At 52.1% G+C, this 16,420-nt stretch overlaps 8 protein-coding genes across 8 annotated transcripts; 5 read left to right on the forward strand and 3 right to left on the reverse strand.

Moving 5' to 3' along the window:
• Positions 1-264: 264 nt before the first annotated feature.
• AA0111_g10356 (hypothetical protein) lies at positions 265-2,166 on the forward strand (the record flags this gene model as incomplete). Its single annotated transcript, XM_028644096.1, has 1 exon — positions 265-2,166. The coding sequence occupies one exon, from the start codon at positions 265-267 to the stop codon at positions 2,164-2,166; it is 1,902 nt and encodes a 633-aa protein (XP_028502122.1).
• A 394-nt stretch (positions 2,167-2,560) lies between these two features.
• On the reverse strand, positions 2,561-4,309 carry AA0111_g10357 (hypothetical protein; the record flags this gene model as incomplete). The annotated part of the gene is made up of 2 exons (XM_028644097.1): positions 2,561-4,217; positions 4,269-4,309. The coding sequence occupies 2 exons, from the start codon at positions 4,307-4,309 to the stop codon at positions 2,561-2,563; spliced, it is 1,698 nt and encodes a 565-aa protein (XP_028502123.1).
• A 209-nt stretch (positions 4,310-4,518) lies between these two features.
• Positions 4,519-4,850, forward strand: AA0111_g10358 (hypothetical protein; the record flags this gene model as incomplete). The annotated part of the gene is made up of 2 exons (XM_028644098.1): positions 4,519-4,612; positions 4,669-4,850. The coding sequence occupies 2 exons, from the start codon at positions 4,519-4,521 to the stop codon at positions 4,848-4,850; spliced, it is 276 nt and encodes a 91-aa protein (XP_028502082.1).
• Positions 4,851-5,230: 380 nt separating this feature from the next.
• AA0111_g10359 (hypothetical protein) lies at positions 5,231-5,989 on the reverse strand (the record flags this gene model as incomplete). The annotated part of the gene is made up of 1 exon (XM_028644099.1): positions 5,231-5,989. The coding sequence occupies one exon, from the start codon at positions 5,987-5,989 to the stop codon at positions 5,231-5,233; it is 759 nt and encodes a 252-aa protein (XP_028502083.1).
• A 325-nt stretch (positions 5,990-6,314) lies between these two features.
• AA0111_g10360 (hypothetical protein) lies at positions 6,315-7,610 on the forward strand (the record flags this gene model as incomplete). The annotated part of the gene is made up of 1 exon (XM_028644101.1): positions 6,315-7,610. One exon carries the CDS (start codon positions 6,315-6,317, stop codon positions 7,608-7,610), a length of 1,296 nt encoding a protein of 431 aa, XP_028502061.1.
• A 2,181-nt stretch (positions 7,611-9,791) lies between these two features.
• Positions 9,792-10,733, forward strand: AA0111_g10361 (hypothetical protein; the record flags this gene model as incomplete). Its single annotated transcript, XM_028644102.1, has 2 exons — positions 9,792-10,466; positions 10,524-10,733. 2 exons carry the CDS (start codon positions 9,792-9,794, stop codon positions 10,731-10,733), a joined length of 885 nt encoding a protein of 294 aa, XP_028502060.1.
• Positions 10,734-11,697: 964 nt separating this feature from the next.
• On the reverse strand, positions 11,698-13,400 carry AA0111_g10362 (hypothetical protein; the record flags this gene model as incomplete). Its single annotated transcript, XM_028644103.1, has 3 exons — positions 11,698-12,860; positions 12,910-13,191; positions 13,241-13,400. 3 exons carry the CDS (start codon positions 13,398-13,400, stop codon positions 11,698-11,700), a joined length of 1,605 nt encoding a protein of 534 aa, XP_028502059.1.
• Positions 13,401-15,750: 2,350 nt separating this feature from the next.
• On the forward strand, positions 15,751-15,963 carry AA0111_g10363 (hypothetical protein; the record flags this gene model as incomplete). Its single annotated transcript, XM_028644104.1, has 1 exon — positions 15,751-15,963. One exon carries the CDS (start codon positions 15,751-15,753, stop codon positions 15,961-15,963), a length of 213 nt encoding a protein of 70 aa, XP_028502058.1.
• Between the last annotated feature and the right edge of the window lie 457 nt (positions 15,964-16,420).

Genomic DNA, 16,420 nt, shown 5'->3' on the forward strand with positions numbered 1-16,420 from the left:
CTCCAATTTTGCTAGTCGCACGCTTCCCAATACATAAACAGTCTCTCCTCTCCCTCTCACGCTCCACAGACACTCGCTTCTCAACTCTTCTGTCACGACTCACACTTCGTCAACGCCAGAGCAGCCCCGCGACTCTCGCCACTTGTGCCTTATTTTGGCAATCTAACTTTTAGAAAGCCATCTTTGCTCTCTCACCTCTCCGACAACACTTGTGAACTGCAGTTCAACGACCCCTCTCCTTCCACCCCCGAGCGAACGCGAAAGATGGCGACAGCTCCTTCCTTCTGGGCTGCTGGCAATAACAAGATCAAGTCTGCCGAGTCTCCGAATCCTAAGATTGCAGAGGCGCCACCGAAGCCCAGACCAGGCCCTCAGCAGAAGAAGGGTCTCGTGCTCAAGGGCATTTCCAATGGGCACATCACAAGTGACTTCTCTGCAAAACCCGCTGTAGCCACCGGTAGCAGAAAGGCTGACTGGGCTGATGATGATGACGACAACAATTTCATCGCGGAGTTTATGAGCCAGGACCCGAAGGTCGCCACACTCGAGACCACCGTCGTTCTGAAACAGGAGCGCGTGAAAGAACTAGAGGCGGTGGTAATCACGAAGACTCTTCGAGTTGCAGAGTTGGAAGGTGCGGTTCAAGATAAGGACCATCATATTAGTGACCTAGAGGCGGAGGTCCAAGAGAAAGACAGCAAGATCACATTACTAAAGAAAGAGAACAGCGATCGACTCCTTCAGAACCAAAAGCTGCTGCGCGAGGCTCACGAGAAGGACAGCCAGATCAAGAAGCTGCAAGTTGAGCTGGAGGAGAAGGCTGTGACCGTTCGCAGCCTTGAGCAGGAGTCAGCTGCGCTTGTCCCTGTGCCAACAAACGATTCTGAGTTGATCACCGAAGACGAACTTGAGGACAAAGAATTAGAAAGCACCAAGATAGATGGGACTGACGGCATTACTGAGGTGGAAAACGAGGTCGATGAGACCTTCTCTGAGGCTTCGGATAGCTTCGAGATCGTTGATCCCCCCAGGGATGGGGAGACTAGAAAGATTAAGGAGCAGGAGACTGAAGCGACCACTACTGGAGAGTCCGTTGACGCTGTTCCAACGAAGAAGAGTTGTGGCCCTTCGTTCGGCGAGTCTGAATTCCCGACATTCGTAACGAAGAACATGCTGAAAATCGTTCCGTCAGCCCCGAAGCCCAAGACCTTGACCTTTCCTATAGATATGTCTAAGTATGGGAAGAAGTCCACCGCACCACCTACCACGAAGAGTGTACGTCCATCATCAACTATGATCGAGAAGAACGGTCACACGACACCCTGGGGCCAATCTTCCAAGCAGGCACGCGACAAGACCGGCGCCATGCCCGAGTTTGACTACTCGACTGACATCCGTCACATGCCGCATAGCAAGCGCGTGCTCTTTGGCAACGGTCCTGAAGTTGTTGTTAAGCTCGGTGATGTCAAGCTGGCTACTGTCACCAAGTACGTCTTGATGCAGTGCTCGTTCAAGGCTCTTGAGTACTTCACCAGACGACCTGAAGCCACCTCCTGGATCCTTCCCGCCGACTCGATGGACGTAGACTCTGCGACGGCGCACCTCAAGTGGATGGACGAGATGACCTACCAAAGCAGGATCTACTCTTTGAAGTTCCAGACTGAGCATGTCCATGACAAGAAGAACCTCAAGATCTGTCACGCTGCCCGTGTTCTAGGACTGAACAACATGTACGTTGCCCAGTTCACTAAGCAGTTCTGTGACCGTATCCGCGCTGAAGATATATCGCCCGAATTCATGGATCTTGTCTGCCAATTGGCTTACCCGGATAATGACCCGATTTTTGACTGTCTAACCAACAACTTGGTTAATCGAAAGAAGGTTGGAAATGACAAGGGCGCTGCAGAATTGGAGAAGCTGTTAGCCAAGTACGCGCTTCTAAAAGACAAGGTGGATAAGATTGAAAAGCGTTTGACTGGTCGTCCGCGCAAGACCTGGATGTCTCACGAAGGCAGTGCGCGCGGTGGTAGTAACGACCGCAGCAGCGGAAAGGGCCGTAAAAGTGGTGACGCTGAAAAGTCTTTGCCGGATGTTGTACAGCCTGCGCCTGGAAACAAGCCGGTTGCTCCAGCGGCTGAGGAGGCGCTATTCACCATCCTCCAGTAGACTAACACTGTGGTATGACACCATACTTCCGAGGGATGGCTGGAGTATGCTAGAAAAGAGAAGACTGTCTAATGGCTTTCACGACGCTGGTACAGTCCAAATGCGTTCGAGCGGGAGCTTTGTCCAGGTTGTAGGTCTTTGCATCTACAGCAAAAAATGGATATATAGATCGACAACTTGTTTCATTGATAGAGTGGTATACGTCTCTGGACATTTGAGGTCTGGAGACATCTTCAACGCAATCGACGAGTGTCAGGTAGCGTAGTTTACAATGCCATCGATGAAATCAACAAACACCTCACATGTACAACTGAATCACCAGGAAGAGTCTGTGGAAGCGTTTGGTTGGGGGTCTGCTTTCTTTTGCCAACCTTTCGCAACCTGACGGATGCATCTAGCATCTACATTCTACACCTTTTCGGCTGACACATAGATACTTGACACCCTTGTACGGAGTTACACCACTACCCAGACCTTTACTCTTCTTTTGGTCCACGTTCAAGCTCTCCACGCGTATTCCACTCGGCAACCAACCTTTGACGGAAAAGCTGATGGTCGCACAGCTTGGCATGAGGACTTTGTTTGCCTGCTTGATCTTGGCGTCGCTATCCGGCCTCGGCGCGTTAGAAGACGAGGCCGCAGGCAAAGATATCTGCGTATTCTGGTCGTCATCATAATCGTATGTTGATGTTGCAAACGAAACCGGTCCACCGGCATCCAAAGCATCTTCCGCAGATGGGTCATCCTGGCCAATAACAGTCCCGCGTAGCGTGGCTGTGGCTCCAATTCCTCCACCCCGGTCTTGAGACATGAGGTTGCTTATTTCACGACTACTTATACGCCATTCTATTGCCCTGTCGCCAGGGGCGTAGCCTGCATCTCCTGTTCCGCGTGCGAGACGAAGATCGGCGACGTTTCTGACAGACGCTGGGAGAGGAATGTGAATGGTCATTTCTTCGATAGCAGGAGCAGACGTCGTTCCTGTGGAGGATGTGCGGCTCAGGCTAGCCTTTGCGGCGCTGGGCTGAGAGGGTTTGTTTCCGCTGAAGCGTGGGTTGAGTTGGAGTTTGACCTCGAAGTCTGTGCCGCTTGGCCCAAGGGAGGGGTTAACGGATACCGTAGCAGGTATGTTGAGTTTTGGATTCGCACTCTTGGCGCTCTTCTCGGTAGAAAAGGCATCCAATGCTGCGGAACCTAGTAGATCGACTTCGTATCCGGCGAGCACGAAGCGACCATCTGGCGGGACGAATGACAGTTCACCTGGTCTCGCTTTCCATTGATTGAGCCTGACGCAAGGGTGGAAGACGGGAAGCGAGACAGCGTTTTGTATGCCACCTGCGCATCCCAAGTGTAGTATGAGATCTGGAATTCCCGAGACCTTGGCAGTGAAAGCGATGGTACCATTTGCCACTGCAGCCAAAGGACGGCCAGATGGCGACAGGGTGACTTCGAGTGTTTCCACAATGTCCACATACATCTCATTGCTCGTGTGCCTGACATTGGCTCTTCTCCACGGTACCGGTGAGCCTGTCTGACTTGAGGCTGGCGAGGGACCCAATCGCGGACTCGGTCTCCCACCCCCTAGACCAAACGCTCCAGCAGAAGATGGTGTGAGCGAGCTTGGTGTTGAAGATGGTAATCCAACCCCTCCTAAAAGGCTCTTGAGTAGATTCGGAGCTTCAACGACGTCTCTCAGTGCGTTGGGCTCGGTGTTGGCGATGATGCCGCCATCGACCATCTCACTAAGTAGTTGTGCGACGACATCATAGTTTCCTTCGATCTTGCTCGCTAGCAGTGGCGAACCCAGGAAGTCCTCAAGTACGTCGGTGAGGCGGTGGAGGAGGGTGAGAACGGCGAGAGGGTCGGTATCAGCTGATGCCGGGCACAGGAACAGAAGCTGGTCTTGTATTATGCTGTATAGCAGCGTCGGTGGGTTGGTGTTGGGTAGATATATTAGCGGGGGTCTTGGGGCGGGATGTGCGAGGTAGAGAGGCAGTAGGACAGAAGATGGTGGTGGGCGATTGAGGTACGTGTGTTCGAGGAGCGGGGTGCTAGCGACATTAGCGATGAAACACGTGATGACTGCAGCAGCGTGATCCTACTTGTGCTCATCAAAGATGTAGAGAGCTTCTATTGCGCTCATGGTGTGAGAGTGTCAGCTGCGAGCCATGCGCGTGCGAGGACGTGAGGTTCGCGTCGTGGGGCAGTTTTGGCGGGGAGCTTCCGGGGCTAGACGATCCCTGCATGGCGGCGGCTAGAGCCATGTCGTCCAAACTTGTCGTCGCAAGACCTTTATACGATACAGTCAGGGTCTTGGTTAGATCTCTAGGACACGTCTCGGCAGTGACGGCAATGGCACTGCAACCGCCATCTCCTCCGACCTTTCAAGAAGCCCTCAAGAATGACAGAGCGCAATTCGAGGATTGCACGCCCTGCCGCATAGTTGGTACTGCACTCTCTCGTCGATATGAGCTACCTGACCCAGTACTAATACACACACAGGAAGCGCAACGTTCCTTGGCCTCGGCGCCTTTACCTATGTCTCGGGTCATTCGCAAATCAAGGCCAATGAAGCGGCGATACGAGCCAGCAAAAGCATGTTCGGCATGAGGAGCAGAGGTATCGCTATAACGGGGACAAGCGCTGTCATGGTGGGCCTGGGAGTCTATCGGTGGTTCTCATGACAGGATGGCTGCAGCATGAACTAGATGAGGCACGGCATGTAACGTGTTGGAATTCCACAGAACAAAAAGAGAACTGAGGACCTAGAACAATATTATTGATACCATCTCCTTCACAAAAAAAAAGCTCTCTCTTGCTATCTACTTGCACACCACTAAATGATGTCCCGCCCCGTAGAGAAGGAAAAGAAAGGTATATAGATCCAAAAGCAATGAACACCACAGGATGCGTCTATTAAGCCTCCCCCAATGCGTATGAAAAATGATCCACTAGCCCTATGCGCCGTCTGGGTATGATGCAGGTAGTCGTGATTCGTCGAAGCGTCGTTCGTGTCATTGCCTGGAGTCGGACGAGTGGCCTCTCAGGCTTGGAGATTTGTATGCTATGACATGCGTCCGCGCTTGGGTCCGCCGCCTGACGAGCCGTCTCGTCGGTCGTTGGAGCCATCGACGTTGAAGAAGTCGTTCATCAATCGTCTCTTTTGGCCTGCGCCTGTGCCTAGTTGGAAGAGGTTCTGAGCGGCGGATCGTTGGAGGTTCCGGGTGGACGAGCGGTTCGAGGGACGGCGGGGCGCAGAGAAGGCACGGCGAGCGGCAGCGGACATGTCGGCCGAGGCGGTTTCGTTTGGTGGTTCGGACGGGAAGGCTTGGGCAGCAGAGAATTCGAAGACGTGGTGTAGCGGCGACATGTCAGCCTCTGTGGTCGAGGCTTCCATCTGAAGGGGAGGCGCCGAGTCGCATCGTTGCTCCGTAGCCGTTGGCGGATCCAGCGTGCCTGAGTCTTCCATGCCGGGGTTGCGGTCCATGATGGGCGAGGAGCTCCTGGCACGGTTGCTGTCGAGGTACTCTTCGTCGCTGTCGCTGCTCGACTGCTTGGGCAGGCTTCCATCCAGCCGCTCTGTCGCCCACTGCCGTATCCGCCAGCCCTCTCCGTCGCCCAGGCCCATGTTCTCCTTGTCCAGAATCGCGAGCAGGTCGTCAAGAGCTTCTTGGTAGCCGTCGGTGCGGGCCCTGTCGAGGTCGGCAAGCGCCGACTTATACAGGTTGGTGACGTTTAACGCCGCCGTCCGGAACGACTGGTGCACATCGGGTTGCCGTCTTGTCTTGGGCAGTGACTTGTTGAGGCTGCGCATCGAATCCATGACGGACAGTCTTTGTCAGGCTCCGCTGAGTCGTGGCCCGTCTTCAGCACACGCACGCGAATGCAACCGCGATGGAGAATGCAAAGTACGAGAGAGTGAGGTGATGCGGGAAGAAAGACAGGCGAGAAGGCTATTTACTTGCAGGAAGCGTCGCTTCCGTCGTTGTAGCTGAGGTCGTGGGCCGCTGCGGGGGGCCAGCGCTGTCATGATTCTTAGGAGTGGTTCCTGGCCCGTGCGCTCATTGCATGTGCCACCCATCACCCATGCACCGCGCTATCCTCACATCACATCACATCTGTCCATCTCTCTCCATCACCATGTCGTTATGACTTCACAGATAGAACGTCTCCCTGTGGAGCTGTTCGAGCTCGTTGCTGCCAGTCTGGAACTACTGTCCTGCAAGAACCTCCGTCTGACTTCCCAGAGGCTGCGTTTCCTGATTCATCTACTCTTTGTAGAATGCGCCTTCTCCCGACTAAAGACTACCCTCGGCTCGCCCTCCCTTGGTCGTCTCGTCAATGTGTCACGGTGTGAAAATCTTCGGGGTGCTGTCAAAGTCCTGCAGATCCAGCTTCTGACCTCCAGTGACTATCACACGCTCGCTGCTATCAGCCGCGTGGGCAGATTCCCTCCACCCAAACGATTTCCCAGGGTGCCTGGCATCCAAGACAGACATGTCCATGACGAGGCAACTACGTTGAAATATGTTCTGGAAAGCAGTTATCCGACACGGCTCTACGATAGCCTTGTTAAAGCGTTGCGAGGCTTCACCAACTTGGAGGCTGTTCACTTTTATCCGAGAAATGACCAGCCGGCTGCATGCCGCCGCCTCATCTCTGAAGACGACCGCTTGTTTCGTAGCAGGTGCTTTCAAGTTGTCGTCGATGCTATCGTCCAGACCGATGTTCGTCTGCTCGAATTTCGCATGGCTAAATGCAGACGTGGAACCGCTCTACACAAAGAAGCCACCCTACCGTTTTCGGTGCTCAATGTACCCGCACAATCTCTTCATGCGTTGTGTCATCGCTTTTCGCATCTCCACACTCTCACAATCTCTGTCTTGACCATCTACGACGACGTTTCTCAGGTACCTGGCTGGCAGAAATGGATTGCAAGCATTGTTACCACAGCACCAAAGCTGAGAAATCTGACTTTGAGTCTAGATCGCAGTGCTTATGTCGCATCTGCATTCCGAAGCTTAGCCTCTTCCTGCACATGTCCCAATCTCCAAGTGTTCCAACTCATGTTCTGCGCATTGCACGCAGACGATCTAGCTTCCATGATCAGCAGTCATTCAGCGACGCTACGACGAGCCCTCTTCTCTGATCTTCGTCTCGTTACCGGTACTTGGTCGTCGATATTACACGCTCTAAAAGAGTGCAAAAAGCTTGAACATCTACGGCTGAGCTCGTTGTCTGAAGAAAACCACCCAATCCAACGCTTAGACGTACGACGGGAGAATCGTGACATGGCCGGTATGTTGGAAGAAATTATCGCCATCTATGACACCCCGGCAGATACGCTAGCCCCTGAGAACAGCAGCTCCGTTGGTCCCCATCATGTCGTGGGCTTGTCGGTCAACCTGCGCGAACGGCTCAATATCACGGTACCCAGTGGATGAATTGTTCATCTATGATTGCCAGCGCACGCTGTATCACCTGCTCCCTGTTGTTTGTCAAGACGTGATTGAGGATATCAACTGAGGGATTCACGGTGTTATTCAGTCAAAGGCCGATATTCGTCTATTTTACGACAACTTCAGGCCAATTCCGTGGACGTCACCAAGTGAGACCCGCTGGTCCGCCTATCACTCCATCGTGGAGTGCTTATCGACTTTACCATCTACAACCGTCATGTGGGCTCGGCTCTTCTCTTCGCTCCGATGACCCAACTTTCTTGGTACATCTGGAAACGAGTTGCTGAAGAAGACCGTCGAGACCATGGAGAGAGAGATGGATTCCAAGATCGAAGATATGGAGAGAGCTCATGCGATTAGAGACGCCAGAGAGACGAATGTCGAAACAAGCATCATCGAAGTAGACACGAGCGATTGGCAGATTCTCCGTGTCGCAAATGGAGGCGGAGCACCCCCAAAAAGACAGAAGATGGCTCACGGAGGGGACAGTGTGTAGTAGGAAGATAGCTGGAATGGACACTGACCTGGTCTATATGACACGGATACTTTGCCCAGGCCACTTGGCATAAGACTGAGGGTTAAGCTTCGAACATCTGAGTTCATCTTCAATCGTCTTCGTGGGCTGATATAGAAGCCTGACAGGCAGTGCGGTGGTGTCAACCATCCTTGGATGACTGTACGTGCATATTTCACGATGATCTCGACCAATGAACACTAGAAAAAGAAGCATAGAGCAACTTGACAATTCACACATGCAGCGTGATTTTCCATGTTTTTCAAAGACACCGCACACGCAAAATGGCAATCTCCTTTCGAACAGTTCACTCGACGTCTTCTCCAATCGTTCAACAAGTTGAGAACCGGTGAATTTCGACAGACTAATGCAAAATGTTACAGATATGGCTATTCTCCACAACGCCACTGCAACGACGCGAAAGCTTGATTTGACACGGATCTGCATTGCTTCCATAATTCCGTCCAGTCGCGCATGCATGCTAGATTCAGCGATTGCCTGCATTGCATCGGAGAGTGGGTAGTGGGGTAGCGCTGACCGGAACACCAAGGCGTTGCCGGCGCCGCATCTGGCCTGCATCTGGCTGGTGTTTGCGCAGGTGGCACAGTACCAAGCTCTGGGGAACCAGCTGCTCGATTTCCTGGGTCTGATTATATTGCTTTGCATGAAGGGTTAGGGTCTGCATCACGCCATGTACTTGCTGTTTGAAACGTCAGTCTAATTAAGGAAGCATGAACAGCGGACCCTGACGTCTTGGAAACCATTGAAACTTTCGTGGAATTTCACGCCTAGACGGCGACAACCCTCAGTCTTGACCTCACCCATGCACAGTCTCACCACACTCACACGACACGACACGACAAAATCAAGTCGGCTCTCCACGCTGAAGTCCGAGCAGACTCTGCGACTGTTGTACTGCTTCTGGAAACTAGTTATGGATCATCCTTGCGTCGATGCTGTCGATCTCACGTCGGGCATTTTGACCTCCGACAGCAACTCAGCAAACAGCCAAGATCAGCGTTCCACGACCGCCAAAGTTCAAGCCACTTGTCAGCGCGACCGCTGAACATAAGCCTCGTAGCGCCTGTCAGGGTCTGAGACTTGCTCTAGTTCAATAGTAGCGACTACAAACGTGCCACGATGCGCGATACTAGACGACAAATCGCATCAAGCGCCAGACTGTCAACGGTTTACTCCATCCAAACCCGCCAATACCGTGGGCCGGAATGGTCAGAAGGTGAAAGTGGGTATGAGCTGAATCCGGTCAGAATGGGAATAAGGGATGCATATGGATGAGCAATTGCGGAGTTTAGGTGGGTAAGATCGCTGTTTAGTGTAATCGATTTTTCGACAGTTTGCACGGAACCGTCAGTGTGGCTATCATGGCCATCGTTCTAACCGTAATTTAGCCCAACTCTCATCAGACCGTTGAGCGGCCAACGTTGGACTCTGAAGTATATATTTCTTTCAAGTTTCTCACGTTTCCCAGCTTTTGGTTTTGTAGGTTTCAGCAGTCAGTCTCGGTTTCGTCATTCTTTCTTTTGAACTGAACAGCCTTGCCCATATATCATTGGAGTTCATCGTCAACACCTTTGGGGTTTGCCAGTCATCGACACAAGACTACATACAGCAAATCTCACCACTGCGCCAACATGCGTTCCTTCGCCATTATCCTCATTGCCCTGGCGGCATCGTCAACTTCGGCCTTCGATATCTGGCCTCGCTCATCATTCAAATGCCCGTCCGTGTGGTTGGATGTCGCCTCCGAACTTCAGTCTGACTTTGCTGGCTGTGGTGCTGATGCTCACGGAGCCATCCGCGCGCCCTTCCATGACTGCATCAACAACGGCTGTGATGGTAGTCTAATCCTCACGGACGAATGCTCGAGATCCGAAAACGCCGGCCTCTCTGCTATTTGCAAGAAGTTAAAACGCTGGAGCGATAAGTACAACGTCGGTGCAGCCGACATGATCCAATTTGCCGCAGCAACAGCAATCTCTGCGTGTCCACTCGGCCCTAGGGTTCAAGCATTGGTCGGCCGCAAGGACAGCTCCAAGGCCGCAGCCGTTGGGAGTGTACCGAGCAGCCGTGGTACCTTAAGCAGCATCTTGGGAGCGTTCAGTGCGAAAGGTTTCTCGGCCGATGATGTTGTTGCACTCATGGGCACACATAGTGTAGCACTACAGTTCAACGACGACCCATCACAAGCTGGCAAGAGTCTGGACTCGACACCTAGCACGTACGACAATACCTTCTACAAGGAGACCAAGGATGGCACGGCGCCATACAGTCTGCAAAGCGATGTTCTTCTCTCCAACTCGTCTCAGGTATGTTTTGACCATGACTTATCCTTGCCTCTAATATGATACTGATTATCTCTACAGACAGCAAAGACATGGTCTTCCTTCGCCGATGACGCCGATGCTTGGTCCAGCGCTTTCACAGGAGCGTGGAACCGGTTTGCTGTGATTGGGAGCGATGCGAGTAAGCTCCAAGATTGCTCGATCCTGATTCCTAGTAGCAGTGCAAGCAAGAAGAGGCAGGCTTTCAATGCAAGGTTCACGAAGATGATGAGTGCGAAGTTCAGGGTGTGAGTCACACAAGAGAAGGCATTACGAAGCCATGATAACGACTTGGTTGGCACGGTGTTTGGGAGTCAGACCACGAAATGGTCCTAGATTTTGTTTTACATGGGCGCCTTCGCGCAACGTGACAGCATGTGGCGCAAGGATTCGCACTTTCACTAATGTAATGATATGTTCACAACTACTTCAAATATCCTTCATGTTCACTTGAATTACGCCGCTTTTTCACCTACACTCACCAATCATCTCTGGTGTCGAAACTCTTCATCGAAGAGAACCTGACAAACATGGCTTTAAAACACGATCTTTGGAAGTACAAGGGTTCTCGGTCGTTCTCAAACTGTTTACGTAACTGCCTCAAAACGCAGCTTATTTTTTCCTGTCAGCATTGTGCAGGCCTTCTCCCTCGCCACCATGTCCACGATACACTAGGGCTTTGGCACCGACCTCACCTATGATCAAAGCTATGCCAGGTTTAACTTTGTACAATATGCATAAGCTTTCGTACTCACATGGTATCTGCCAGTGAGGAGTGCAATACTTATGTGCCTACCTCACTCACCACATTCATCACGTGCTGACAAAGTCCTGGTAATACAGGCAATGTCGAGTGAGCGACAGAGGGGATGATAGACTGCGAAGATGTAGATCTTGATACGATGAAGTGCCAAGTGTCAAGGTGGACGAATAAATATGTCAAGCACGTTCGAAAATACTAAGACGGCCACTGAGAGCATTAGCGTGCCCCATCATGAACAATGCAGATTTTATCGAAATCGTTGCAGAGGGGGTTTATCCCCTCTGGACAAACTGCCAGTAGCCATCATGATTCAGGTCATAATAAATCACGAAGTGAAAAACTAAATGTGAAGTGGACAAGTATCATTCCAAAAAACATCGCTACAAGAATCGAAGTTCCCCTTCTAGGAGAAGTATATGTACAAAAGGATCATCGCACATGATGCGGAATCGTTTACTGAAGGGCCTCAATCATACGGCGGATCTTGGCAGCAGACTCGCTACCAGCCTCTTGCTCAAGGAAAGCAATGAAGGTCTCGAGGGTGTATGTCTTCTCACCAGCACCGGCAGCAGGTGCAGATGAAGCAGCAGGCTTTGAGGGCTCAGTAGCGACGGGTGCTACAGAGGTAGGCTTAGCCTCGGCGGCAGCGGCGGAAGTAGGCTTAGCGGCAGAGGGCTTAGGGGCTTCAGCGGAAGGCTTGGGGGACACGGCGGTGGCAGTAGGCTTGGAAGCAGCAGCGGAGGAAGGCATAGGACCCTTGGAAGGACCGGGCTTGGTAGCCTCAGGCTTGACGCACTGAGAGTACCATGGGTTCCACTCCTTGCACTCAAGACCCTCGGCACACTCGCCGGTACCCTTGAAGCCCTGGCCACCGCACTGGTAGTACTCCTTGATGGGACCGGAAGCTTCGGCGGTCTGGGTAGGACGGACAGCGGTAAGCATAGTTGTGGGAGCAACGACAACGCTGGAAGTGACGACGGGGGATGCGGTGCCGGGAAGCATAGAGGAGGTGCTGTTTGCTACAGGGAAGGGAGCAACAACGCTGGAGACCTCAGGAGTAGGGGTAGAGACAACCTCAGACTCGACAGGGGCAGCCGCAGACGAAATGGCGACAGAGGTGACAGCTGCGGAGCTCTCAACAGCAGAAGACACCTCAACTGGTGCAGCGGAAGAAGGCTCAGCCTCAACAGCGGCGCTGCTGGTAGCAGGAGCAGCAGTAGAAGAGGCAGCGACGGAAACCGGAGTGGAAGCAGCGGGGGTCTCAGCGGCACCCCCGGTAGCGGTGGCGGCAGGGGCACCAGCGAGCTCGCCGAAAGTGAGGAGCTGAGGAGTAGCCTCAGTGCCGCCAGCGATCAGCTCAGGGCCAGGGGCGGGGTATGAGTCGAGGTCGGCGTGAATTGAGAAACCAAGACCGGGGCCAGTCTTTGAGTAGGCCTCAGGGAAGGTGACACCCTTAGGCTCGAGAGTTCCGCTACCAGTGACAGTAAGCTGGTAGCAAGTCATGTAGTGCTGAGCACCACCGGCTGGGCCTGCAGCGTGTAGGGCGATTGCCTCAGCACGGAGAAGGTAGTCACCAGGAGCGATGTTCTTGGGAATGGTGAAGTCGAGCTTTCCGCCTGCAGAGATATTAGACATGCCGCTAGAGTTATACATGTTTGTACGTACAGTTGTAGTTGAGGTCCTTGGTACCCCAGAAGTCGTTGTCGCCTTGAGTGGCATCTGGGTTCTTAGCCCAGGTGTTCTGGTAGACCTTGAAGAACTCGCTGGAACCGTCGGCGGTGGCTGCGTCCTCAACCTTGGACATGTATGCGAGAACAGGACCCCAGTGAGCACCACCGAGGCCTTCCTCTTTGCAGTCACGGGTGTTGTGCTGATGCATCTCGATGGTTACTGTGTCACCGGCCTCGAAGTCGCACTTTCCCTCAGCAGGAGCGGGGCTGACGTTGCCTATACTATTGTTAGCATTCATGACCGACCAGATCTACAGGAGACTGACATTGGAGAGCATTGCTGGTGTAATCCTCGACGGGGCTGTTGGAAGGTGGCAACCTGGCACAAGTGCTCTCGAGATCCTTTCCGTTCTTCCAGAGTTGTTGGAAAGTGGCGTGGGCGTTTGCAAGCGCCAAGATGGCAGGGAGGACAGCTACGGACTTCATAGTGTATATGTTGATGCGAGTAGTGATGTTTGGAATGAATGACTAGTCAAATATGACAAAAGAGTGACTGAAAAAGCAAAAGAACGAATGAATGACGAAGTCTCGTAGTGAAAGAATGTCCAGCGCAGCTGCGTTACTGTTTCAAAAGCTGGCGGGCTCCAAGGCTTATATCCTCCTCCAGCACAGGAGATGAGTTGAGCCGTGATGCCGAGGGATATGTGGCACGCTGCATGGTTAGCCGTTTCGTTTACCACCGGTCCAATCTCGAACCTAACGTCAGGGCGCTATGTGTCTGCAGCCACAGGCGGATAGATGAACGAAGGATGGGGTCCTATGCCACGAACAGAAGTCTTGGGAACCAGAACCAGGTCCATGGGTCAAGTCGAAAAGTGACAGGTTTGACGTGCGGGGCGCTGATTGGTGGATATGTACGGTGCCTGGAGTTCGAGCCGAGTATGGCTTAGTGCTGTTTTGACCTACGACAAGGCGAGATTCCTTTGCATTGCAGGGGCTCTTAGCCATCCTTCGCAAATTGTTGGTGATGCCATCCAACACAAGGGATTGCAGTGCATATCGATGCGTCTATCTTGGTGTTTTCTCTCTGCTAGAACAGTGCTGGTACTACTTGTAAGACATGAATTGCAACGACTATTCGAATGCATTGGGCCTGGCGGCAGCTCTGTCTCGGAGATGATTGTGTAACGGCGCAAAGCTGCAAATTCTATTGATGGTATCCTCCGCAATTTCAAAGAATCTGCAGCTTAAGATCCGATGCGGGTCTTCGAGCCCAGGGTTGAGATACTGGCACCGGCTCCGGAAGTGAACATGAACATGAGCATGTTCACTGAGAGATGACAAGACGGTTAAATAGCGACAGGATAGTACCTTGAACGGGTGTTTGCAACATAATGCGGATGAAATGATGGACAGATACCCGCTCGTGTATGTTTCTCGCACGGCACGTTGAAACGTCGTGGTGGGGCGAGACGAAACACTAATTGTAAGATCAGCACTGGGTTCGCAGGTCGGAGCCTCAGAGGAAAGTATTGACGCGGGTCGAAGCGCAAAGCAACCAGAGGCGGTATAGAACAGGACGTATCGGTTGTTGGGTTGTGGCGTGAGCTGTTGTGCGAAGGAAGAGGGAGGCCTATTGCGCGGCGATAGCAAAGGACCATGGTGATGTCATGCGCTAGTGCGCCGCACCAGTCACAGTTCAGAGTGTACTCAGGTAGTCATTCTCTACGATGGAGTGATGGATCTTTTGCAATGTCATTGCGCCTAAAACCCGAACTTGTACACAGAATTACCTATGAGGTATCGACGATAAGCAAGAACAACTGACGAGGATACCCTTGCAAGTGGCTCAATCAGCGATTGCCGTAACGAGCACGTTAACGATGTGAATTGTCGCTATGTGCGTCCCATGAGACTCAACTCCATGACTACATCGAGTCATCTCCTATATCTGACAGAATCCGAGCTTCTCATGCCGTCAAAATTGATCTCATGTTGGGTCTCATGTGTGACACGCTGGGTTCAAAGTAGCCAGCATCAAACGTAGGCTGCCTAGCAAGCTATTTCTACTTCAGTCCAATTATACGCTTGAGGTGCTTGCCGAGCACTTGTCCATGTACGCGCATGAGTTGAAAAATCTAAGTTGCAGCCGCTGTGTTCAAGTTTAACAGAAGCTTGGCGGTAAAGGTCTACTGATGTTAGCATACCTGCCACTATGATCATGGAACCATTGACGGCCTAATTTGAACAACAAATGCGGTCGCACTGTTTCGAATCCCAATCCAGTCAAGCCCACACAGGTTTGCCGCGAAGACGAAGAGACCCCAATATCGCGCACTGTACTCCAGGAACCGGAACGGCTACGACAGTTTTCGACTCAAATAAAACGGTGCGAGTGCCAGCTGACTCTGAACGCTAGAGCCGCACCGAGCTCGAAAGGCTTGCCGAAGAAGAGGAGCAAGCAATTGCGGATCAGCAGCTCGCTTTGGCCCTGTCCTATTTGTAACCCGATGATTAAGACTTTCTACCCGGCTCTACTTGCGCTTCAAACCTAACTCGCGATCATTGTCTTGAACCCGATAAACAGTGGGCACATGCTAAGGGACCCTACACAGACATATGCACGTACTAGATCGCTCCTGGCGCATTTTCTGGTCTCAGTGCGTCGAGTAATACCAGAGAGAAAGCATACCACAACGCAGAACTACTCTCAGAAGCGCACCTCAAATTTTGGGAGGCATGTATTGACGGTGTACCGGCCGTAGACATCTTGACACTTGAGCGTGAACACGTAGCTTACAGCTATTGTCGGCACTGCCTCTTCGATCCCTTCACTATGGCTCTCGACAGCGTCTCCACCTTTCTCCCCAAGTGCTGGAAGGTTCTTACTTCTCTCGATGTCTGCGGCAAGATTGTTCCGAAGCAACACACTAAACAAATCGACCTCATGGTGAGGAAGCTCATGACGCTCAACCCAGCTTATTACGCTGATACTGGCTGCACGGCTCTCATCCGCCTTGAATATATCAGCAGCGAAACAAACACTTGAATCGGGTGTAAAGAGAGAATCTGTATGCAGTGCAAACGCCAGGTACATAAGAAATTGTGTCCAAGTGACATACACGCGTGATTCCTCATTGAATTTAGCCAAGCAATGGAAGTGGTAGCAATGAACATGGTCGAGCTTTCTTGATGTTGTTTCTACATGACTTGCTACTAGAGTCATTCATTCTGCTACTTCTGTGGCGGACCTTGGGAGATATACACGTGTCCACAGTGAGAAGAGCATTATCTCAATCGTCCTGGTCTTACCATCCAAACAGCCCCGATATCAGAATTCGCTGAGCATGTCTATTCCCAGCAATGCATAGATTATAGTGCGGATTGGCTTCGATTCGTCATGCACTGTAGCGGGTGCGAACTGTCGAACTGTTGGCGTTTCATCGACAGCACGCGAAGAGTAAAGATCAATTGTGTTGGCTGTGGGATGTGATAGAGAACCTCGA

Source organism: Alternaria arborescens (assembly GCF_004154835.1).
Source record: "Alternaria arborescens strain FERA 675 chromosome Unknown contig_34, whole genome shotgun sequence".
Lineage (NCBI taxonomy): Eukaryota > Fungi > Ascomycota > Dothideomycetes > Pleosporales > Pleosporaceae > Alternaria > Alternaria arborescens.